General features: G+C 37.9%; 1 protein-coding gene across 1 annotated transcript; it reads right to left on the bottom strand.

The window, feature by feature from the left end:
• Nucleotides 1-6,902: 6,902 nt before the first annotated feature.
• Nucleotides 6,903-10,013, bottom strand: LOC113738135 (CASP-like protein 1). The gene is made up of 3 exons (XM_027265326.2): nt 9,536-10,013; nt 7,635-7,761; nt 6,903-7,424 (listed from the first exon to the last, which is right to left on the bottom strand). The coding sequence occupies exons 1-3, from the start codon at nt 9,865-9,867 to the stop codon at nt 7,200-7,202; spliced, it is 684 nt and encodes a 227-aa protein (XP_027121127.1). The 5' UTR covers nt 9,868-10,013; the 3' UTR covers nt 6,903-7,199.

Genomic DNA, 10,013 nt, shown 5'->3' with positions numbered 1-10,013 from the left:
AAGAAAGAAAGAAAAGAAGAAAACAGTGCGGGGAAAAAAAAAGACACTAAACAAACGAATCCCCACGCCACGTCACCATCCAGCCAATCCCATGGCGCCACGCGGAGGACGACCACGTCCACGTGTACACGGGCCTTCCGCCCTTAGTCTATATGGTTAATTAATGATAGCAAGACGAACCCCACCGTTCTCGATAGTCTCAACGGCAGCCCAGCACAGTCCAAGTCCCCACCACCCAACAAAAAGTAATGAACGCGGATGACTTCACGTGTTTTCTGTTATGTTGTCAGGCAAATTTAATCTCAACAGTTAAATGTGAATTTCTGCAAACAACAGTACAGTGGCTGCTAAAGTTGGGATTTGGGACAGGGACGGTCATCACCGTCCCTGCACGGTTAAGGGCCAAGATTTGCCCTCAAAATTTTGTGCGGCTGAAATTATACCATGTAACTCGATTTTCGTGCCAAGTGTGGGACCCACCACTATCTGTTGTGAAAATACATCCTGTGAAAAAAAAGTTACATCGTGTTTAACCAATGTTACGCGCAGTGCAAAATGAAGACAACCTACACAAATGGTGAAATGAAGACAACCTACACAAATGGTTGCACCTGCAACCGTTTGTGCCCCGTATCCAGTAAAGTTGGGGCATGGTTATCGAGATTTTTTACTGCTGCTTATATTTATTGCTGTAAATAGAAAAAATTACAGTCGGTGTAATTTAAGCTGAAGATATAACACTGAACTTTCCAGTGGTAATGCGGTAAAACGCCTAAGGTTTTTCCTTTATGATCCCTAATGCATATTATGTCCTCTTAACCCAGGAGCAAGCCTTCCTTCCAGTTTCCCTCTCATTTCATCAGATCTCCTTTCTTGGCTGTGCCCTTACCAAAGCCAAACCGAGATCTTCACTGCATACGTGCCCAGAATACTGGCCTTTCCCAATCTCTACTAATTCGATGGACCCTGAATTACTTTATCTCTTTTATTAAGCATCTGGTGCACTAATGTTTTCGCCCACTTTCTCATCGGCTTTTTCCCCTTGTGAAATCCTTTAGGTAGGTGAATTCGAGCATGTCAGGTGGTTACAATGAGGAAGAGAAGGTTGAAGGGTGTTTTCCGACTGCATTCTGGTGCAAGGAGTAGTTTTCAAGAGAATTTAAGAATCAGAAAATGAATTCAAATAAAAATGCAGATGCAATTCGTCGGTTTTCTCGAGCCTTTCACTGCACATTCAGCTTTCCTCTTAATAGTGGTTAGTGATTTTCGTGGGGATCAGCACCAAGGTGTATCAAATTTGGGCAGGGGAGAGTATGAGGTTCACAATTCTCATGCTGATGATCTAAGCAGTTCAAATGGGATGATTGGTTCTCAAATTAAGACTTCAACTTCTGGGGATTGTGATCCTTTAGGAGCTGGAAAGAAGAAAACACACAGAGAGCATTCGCACCAGGACCTCACTTGGAGCTCTTTTTGCAAGGCAGCCTCTGAATGTTATGATTTTGACTTGGCAGCAATTTACTCAGCCAGAAAGTCTAATAAATGGAAGAAGTTTCAGCTCTAGAAATGCTGGTTGAAGCAGATTGGGAACCACAGCCGAAACTACCTGAAACCTTTCCAAGCATCCGAGTCTGGAGAGGGACCAACCCCATCGATTGGCTTTTCTTCTGAACAATCTGGAAAGCAGGAGGAAGCTGTGATGGCTTCATATCCAGAGACCTCGGGAGCCTTCTTCTCTAGTCTTCAAAAAAAGAATCCAGCGAGGACTTGAATCAGAAATGCACTTACAGACTTTGGATGAAGGCTTGTTAAGTTATACATTCATTAGTTGCTTAAAAGCTGCGAAACATACGAAAACATGGAAGATCAAAATTCAACATGATTAGATGGTTCTTGTCAATCACTTGGTGCGAAACTGATTGACTTATTTTTAACGGACCCCAAGCAAATGAATGATATGAGAAACTGCAGTCATCCATCCTCCAATTCTTGTGATCCAAACTCTGCCTTAGATTGAACAGTTGGAAAGTATCCTTTTCAACACTTCACTGAAGGAATATTTGCTACGAATTTGTACTTTTGTTATAAGTTCTTTGGGATCATAAACTCTAGCTCTCATTATGCACGTCATTTCCTTTACTCGCACTATGAATTGCAGGTTCTACTACAAATGGAGATTTGTCGATCAGATATCTCGATGAATATGGAGCAGGCATAAAAGCAGAAGCTTTTGAAGCAGATTTGCTTTCTTGTAGACGTCATTCAGAATCTCGTGGATGGAGGCATTCATGGCAATGTTTGCCTCTATGAATACGCTGACTGTACCATCAAAACAAGGTAATCATACCAAATATGCTACCTTTTCAGATCAATTAATTTTATGTTCTTCTCAGCCTGGCAGAGTATTACTTTCACTTCATTATCTCAGTTGCATCTAAAATAAGCATCCGTCTTTTCTATCACTTGGAAGCTAGCAGTAAATCTAAGAGCTATATCAACTCGACAATCATGGACTTCATTTTTTACGTTGAGAGCATTTTGTTTAACCTGCACATTGTTGTCTCAAGAGACATGCTATGATCTTTGTAACAAAATGGCTATATAATTTCTGAGCTGACCTTTCTTGTTTAGCAACATATGATGTTCAAGAGACAACTACTTCAACTTTTAAAAATATTTATGTGCAAGATGCAGGCTAGCACTTATGCCTCTGCTGCTATTGTCAAAGCATGAATTCGCTTGTATCAGCTTCTAATGTGATATTTTGCGTTTGCCTTTTGTTTTCTCTTCAAATCTGCAGTAATAGCAGGGAAGAAAAAAAGAAAGAAAAATCCACATTTTAGATTGAAATATGAAAAGGGTTGTCTTGATTCTGGAAAACAATCCTCTTTGCCTCTCACTCAGATGGCATTGCACTGTTGGAATTCAAAACCAGTCTGAATTCCAAAGTTGAGAGTTCTACTTCTACGATGTCAAACAACGAGAAATAACTGATATAAAATGCAAAATACAGTACTGTATCTTCCTTTGTAAGGAAAAATAAATAAATAAATAAAGTAATCAACAAAAGAAAGAATAAGTGAAATACTTCTTCTTCCAAGTAGAATTACCTTCAGGAGCGAAGTTAAACTACAGAGTCTGAGCGGGAGTAAGCAAAAGATTGAGGAAATGGGAAGGAGAGGAAAGTGAGGTGGAGCGTGATGGTGTTTTTGAGCATCATTTAGGTTTCTGGGCATTCTGTATGGTGTGATGTTTGCATTTTTTGTGCCTTCTCTTCGGACTTGTTCTTGGCCTCATCATCTTCACCATTCTTCTTCCTCGTCTTTAATTACTGCACCACCCAATATAAAGAAAATAAGTTCTTGAAACGCTAAATTCATTTAACTCAGCTCGGAAAATGATGACCCACAAGCTTTTTCTGATTACTATTTTTCGATATTTATCTGCTGGATCTTCTGTTTCAGTTTTATTGATCAAAAAGATTTCAAAACTCTCACTTGCTTTTGATTCGTTTTGTTTTCTGAAATGGCTTGAATAGAGAACTTGCAGTCATGGCCAAATAATAGTTTAAATGGAATTCTTCTGATGATTCTCCATTTAGATGGACTGGCATTTCTTGTCATCCACCAAAGTGCCATGTCTATAAACTTATCCTATATGCAACTTAGAGGGATTATATCTATCAGTATTGGTAAGATTGCAAAGACTGGCATTTCACCAATGCATGTATTATCCCCAATGCCATTACCCAATCATTCTGATCTCAGAGCCCTATACTTGAGAGCTAACAATCTTCTAGGAGGGATTCCATCAAGTATTGGGAATGTATCTCTCCTGACCTTATTGGAATTGTCAAGTAATTCATTTGGGTGTGCTACACCTTCATCTCTTGGTCGCCTGACACTTCTACATTGTCTGAATTTGCTGACAGATTTCTTCTTGCTGAAATCCCAGATGTTGGAGTTCTAAGTTCTTCTGGAAACAAGTGGTTTGTTGGTAAATTATATCTTTGTGGCCAACAAGCGCAAGAACCTTGTCAAACCTCTTGGTTTCCTGCAGTCTTGCTTCGAGTGAAAGTGATGAAGCAAGAGTGCCTACAAAAAGAATAAAATCAAAATCGAGCATTTCCTTCAGCTGTTGGGGGTTGAACCAAGGTTTTGCTCCATTCAATGTATGTACGTAGTAATTTAAAACCTCTATTAAGCCCCCCATAAACACGTAAGCTCAAAATGATATGTGGTAACTTTTTTGCACTTCTTCTTCTTCGATGTATTTAGCTATACTTCTCGCTAACTGTCCAATCCTTTTCTCCCATGCTTTCTTTTTATTCTTATGCTTTTTATACTCATCCTCATCCAATCCAGCAAATTTAACAACTGATTCCTTCAAATAAGCTTCAAGTTTTTTCTCCTTTACGCCTTTAGAAACCACCAGATGAGCTGCCATATTTTCTTCTCGCTTACAATGTGTTATCTCAATCTCAACACACATTTCTTCTCCTATACGCTTCTTCAATGCCAAAATGTCGCTGTACAACAACAATACACAGCAAACAAGACGTTAAGGTTACGAGTGACATTCATTCAATGCCAAAATCTTGCTCCATTCAATGCCAAAATGAATGTTGTTGTACGACAACAATTCACAACAGGTTAGAAGTAAAGGAACAAGTAATGGAAGAATCACATTGAAAGAGAGAGGAGAAACTTACTCATAAGCATCCTAATATATCAGATACATCTGCCCATGCTTATGAACATTGCCATTCGTATGTGGACCATGATTGGTAATCCTTACAGCATCTGGATCATGGTTGGCAATCCTTACAGCTCTAAAGTTATCACATTCTATAATTAATCTTGTGTATTCCTGTTTTTCATCAAAATCTAATTCCAAGAATTGTTGCAAGAATTGCTCCAACCCAAGTCGAATAGCTATTAATTCTGTTTGAAGTGTATTGGTTATGTTAGGAACCGTGTCAAAAAACAAATCCCCCTTCACATGTCCCAACCAATCTCTGAACAGCCCTCCAACGTAATCAACTCTTTTTGCCTTTTCATTTATTCTTTTTGAGCCATTCTGATGTTCCACGCCATTTTTTTTTTATATCTTCCAATTGATCTTTTTCATACCCTTTTTTACATCCTTTTCAATAATGCCTCCGTGTTCGAATTGGATGCTTATGAGTAAGTTTCTCCTCTCTCTTTCAATGTGATTCTTCCATTACTTGTTCCTTTACTTTTAACCTGTTGTGAATTGTTGTCGTATAACAACATTCATTTTGGCATTGAATGGAGCAAGATTTTGGCATTGAATGAATGTCACTCGTAACCTTAACGTCTTGTTTGCTGTGTATTGTTGTTGTACAGCGACATTTTGGCATTGAAGAAGCGTATAGGAGAAGAAATGTGTGTTGAGATTGAGATAACACATTGTAAGCGAGAAGAAAATATGGCAGCTCATCTGGTGGTTTCTAAAGGCGTAAAGGAGAAAAAACTTGAAGCTTATTTGAAGGAATCAGTTGTTAAATTTGCTGGATTGGATGAGGATGAGTATAAAAAGCATAAGAATAAAAAGAAAGCATGGGAGAAAAGGATTGGGCAGTTAGCGAGAAGTATAGCTAAATACATCGAAGAAGAGGAAGTGCAAAAAAGTTAACACATATCATTTTGACCTTACGTGTTTATGAGGGGGCTTAATAGAGGTTTTAAATTACTACGTACTATTTTGGAGGAGCTTATGAGGTTTTAAAATGTGTTTGTAATTACTTTAAAAGATATTATGGGATAAATTCTAACGGCTTTTGTTAGAGTTATCGTGAGACATCTTATGTGGAATGGTTTTGTTAATCTTAATATATCAGATATTTATCTTCGTTGTGGAATGATTTTGCTAATATTTATTAGATGTTTATCTTAATACATTAGATATTATATTCGTTTGAAATTCTTTCTCTTTCTCTGTGGAGTGTTACAAAGATTTGACATTTGGTTAGACACGAAACTTTTATGTTAAACTAAATCTTCGTCATAGGCTATTAAACTCATATTAATGGACTTCTTCGGAGCCAGGCCACTGACCTCTCTGAACTTTCCATGGCGCTGCACTTTTTTAGCTTAAAGGAAGTTTACCGAGAAAGGTTGTCAAGAATTTACTTTTGAGAAGTACCTTGCTGAGGTTTTGGATTCTGGGGATGCTATGTTTGCTAATGATCATCAATTGGATGCTATATTTGCTCGAGTTTTCACTCGCCTGCACTTGTCCTATATGATAAGACTGGGCATTATATATGGTCCTCTCAACATTTGCATGATAGAAACTTGACTTCTCATACATGTTTCCTTACAGCTAGAACTAGAAGCTACCTTGGCAGCAAGGATTGCTTGGATCTTCAAGCAGATGGGATTCATGTGAAAGATAGGGACATCAATGGAAATGTTAGGTTTGGCACTATGTATTAACCTTTTGGCTCGTTGTGTTGTTTATTGCATAACCTGTTATAAAAATTAGCAAGACAAGCAATGCCTGCCGAGTCAACTAATTTTAAGATGGATTATTGCCATGTCAGCAATTGTTTGTGATCTTTGGCTTGCAATTTAAGAACTTCCTGAGTAGCCTTTCTCAGCATGTAACTTTTCTTAAGTGGACTTTCCTTTTAAGGCTTTTGCACTTTTTCCCCCCAAGTTTGGTGATAATTGACGTTTTCTTTTTTCCTGTAGTACTCATGGATGTGCAAATCCAACTTTTGTAGATAGGGTAGGTAAGTGTTGCGTCCTTCACTTTGAGAGAGAGAGTTTTAGAAGCAGTTTTGAAGAGTAATTTGCTTGAAGAATGTAGTTTATGTACAGTGAATGCAAGAAACGAAGAGCTCTGCAGTTGCATGGTTTTTGGACGCGAAGAGAAATTCAGGCAATGAAACCACGTGCCTGCCCTGAAGTTCGATGCTATACATGTTTACTTGAAGGAATGACAGACAGCAGAGAATTTTCAGAATAGTGTTGCAGTAGTTGCAACTGAAACATGAATCCTCGCAATTGCACTGCGTTTTAAATTTACATATAAGCACTACGAGAAGATTCTAATTCCAATGTTGCTGCACACCAACACCAACCATGCATACACAAACTCTGAATGGTACTCACTAACACACGGGTACATTGAAGATGGTTCAGATATCTCTCAGGTCATGATCAGTGACTCTACTTAGGAATCTTCTTGGATAATGAGTAAATGGAGAGCAAAACAAGCAATACCAGCAGGACTGAAGCGAACAATGAGATTGCTATAGAACTTGCAAGATGTTTGCAGAACACATCATATGTGTCGCACACTTTTCGCCAGCCAACATGGGAGTTGCCCTTCAGTCCTACATATGCAACTCCACCTGCAGCTCCAGTTGCAGAAGCTACAATTCCCAGAAGTAGCTGAACCAGAAACACAAATTTCAGAAATTTTCCCATTTCAAGATAATTAACTTATAATTATTAAGATGCTTCTTCTCTTGAAACTCAGAAGCTTCTTTACTTCATTTTTACCACGGTCATGTGCCAGGAGGTTAATTAATAAGGGGGGAAAAGAAACCAAAGAAACATACTACCATCTTAATTGGAGAAAGGAGTTCATGGGAGGCTTACCACGTCGAATATCACCAAATGTGACAACAGCCTTGTTGACCAATCTGGTTTCAAGAGGGCATAAACAGACAACAACGTAGATATGATGCCGTACAGGCCAGCAACTGAGAGTGCTGCTACAAGGTATCTGCATGCATTGTCAATAGAACAATAAAAAGTCAAATACTTTGCCAAAGAAAATAAGAAGGCTTCTCACAACAACAAAAAATATATATTGATGTAAAATTTTCCAGCAGCCTTTGTCAACCCAAAATTAATGTACAAAGGAAAATTGTCCTCCGGAAGAATTTGGTGGGCAAACAAGAAGAACGACTAGAAACTCCATCAATAGAATAGATACGTCAAGTATTGATGCTGCTGAGCTACATAATACTACCAATAAATCAACTGTGCATTTAATTCTACGCACTCGGCAGAAAAGGATACTACATTCGTAAGTAATGGAAAAGGAAAAAAAAAATTATCCAATCTCAGGTGTCCTAGTTGCTTCCTTACACATGAGATTCAAAGGAAATATCCATTTCAACCCTACCTACCATTCATCAACATCAGCAACCAATCTTGTGTACGATATTAAACTTAAATGGATATACCTAATCAAGTTAAAATGTTTGTGCCCAATAGTACCTTTTTACGAATCATCTTTTTATATTTTTTTTAAACATATTTTTTAATTATTTTTTTATTTCACGTACATCAAATTGTTGTAAAGAGCAGGATTAATTTACTGAAAGCAACCATGTATTGCAACAAGCCTCTAATGTAAGAAATGGAGTTTTATATATGTCCCCTATTTGGGCATCACGAGAGCATAAAACCTTGAAAAATCTTGTAACATTACAGAAATGTCAGTGACGCTTCAAAAATTATTATTCACACTCCTCTCACCACTTTTTTTTCCTTCAAAATTTGTGATTTCACAAGTGAAAAAAGTTAAAACAGGGATGTAAACAACAATTTTTACACTATAATATTGGAGATAATGAAATAATTGTCAACAAAAAACTTAAATTAAAATAGTAAGCCTCAACTTTATTTGAATACACTACTAGACATCATCTTTCCATATTTTTTTTCATCACAATATTATCGCAATGAGATTTTAATACGAATTTCAAGAAACTATAGGGGCCACCCACCACCAGTCTTCTTTTACAGGCACCCTGTTGGTGAAAAAGATAGGACATAGAAAATCTGTCCGAAAATTCCGGCCCAGAAACCATTAATTGGTACGCGTCATCCTCAGCTTAGAACGTGAAATTAATTTTTATTATATCTCTTAAAGCAGAAGCATAGACCAATCTCTCCTAAAGCAGAAGCAAGCCAGTGTCGGCTTTTGGAATTAAGTGGACCAAATCTAATAATCTAGCTGTACTAATTTGTTTTTGTTGAACTTTTTTTACTCTTTTCTTTACCTTCCGTACAAGCCCACAATTCTTTATTTCTGGTAATTGTTCCTAAGTCATTTGAAATGTGAACATTTTGAGATATCTTTGAGAATGGAGGATAGTCTATATATTCTCAAAACTTTTACTACTGGTAAATCATGAATAATGTCAATAGAGGTCGAAGCAATGAAGCTAGGGAAATAAGAGCCTTCCCTCAATAATAATTAAACTACACGATAGAAAGCGTCGCGGTATGAAACATAAGTGGCACCAGGAAACAACAACGTAAACTGTTTATGGTGAGCTTTTCCCCAGCCCATTTAGCAAGAAAAGAAAAATAACATGCTTAGGCACAAGAAGTTATTTCACAAACAATAATCAAAACTGAACAATATGTATCTGCTAAAGTCCTCGTTGGGATTGGTATTTTTTCGAAGTTTTATGAAAAAAAAATATTATAACGATTTGATAGTACGAATTAAAAGTATACCAATACGGTTAGATGTGACTTACATGAGGGCGGGTGAATGATTGAATTTAGCAGGGACGGGTGCCCGGAAAGGTGGAAATGGTATTGCAACAAGTTCGGTTTGCTTACTAGTTACAGTAACTACAACAGATACCACTGCTGCAGCAAACAATAGAACCCTCAAAACCACATCAATTGTTGGAAAGTAGTTGATAGGAGGGGACTCAGTTGCTACAGCTTTAGTCTCCGGCGGCGGCTCTTCCGGCACCAGGGTTGGTTTTGCTGGTGGTGGTGGTTCAATCTTTTCTGGCTCTGTCGCTGTGACTGCTGCCTCAATCTTCTCTGGTCCTGGTGCTGCTTTCTCTGAAGAAGCCATGGTAACTAGTAGTATTTGACTAGTGAAATTACTATGCTCTATTTACGTGCCTAAATTTGTGGGAAAGACAATTGGTATTAAAGGAACTGGTTTTTGGTGGACAAGTGATTAGAAGGTGATGTGCTTACCAAATTATATAGGTCCAA

This window comes from Coffea arabica, chromosome 3e (genome assembly GCF_036785885.1).
Source record: "Coffea arabica cultivar ET-39 chromosome 3e, Coffea Arabica ET-39 HiFi, whole genome shotgun sequence".
Classification (NCBI taxonomy): Eukaryota; Viridiplantae; Streptophyta; class Magnoliopsida; order Gentianales; family Rubiaceae; genus Coffea; species Coffea arabica.
The sequence above is the reverse complement of the archived record's forward strand: the minus strand, read 5'-3'. Positions and strand labels throughout refer to the sequence as shown.

Bases quoted from the DNA above. Each gene is read 5' to 3' on its own strand.
- LOC113738135 (XM_027265326.2), bottom strand. From the start codon at position 9,867: ATGGCTTCTTCAGAGAAAGCAGCACCAGGACCAGAGAAGATTGAGGCA. The intron at 7,762-9,535 runs GTAAGTCACATC...CAATGCATGCAG, and splicing joins AATCATTCACCCGCCCTCAT to ATACCTTGTAGCAGCACTCT. The intron at 7,425-7,634 runs GTAAGCCTCCCA...TTTCTGGTTCAG, and splicing joins ATTTGGTGATATTCGACGTG to CTACTTCTGGGAATTGTAGC.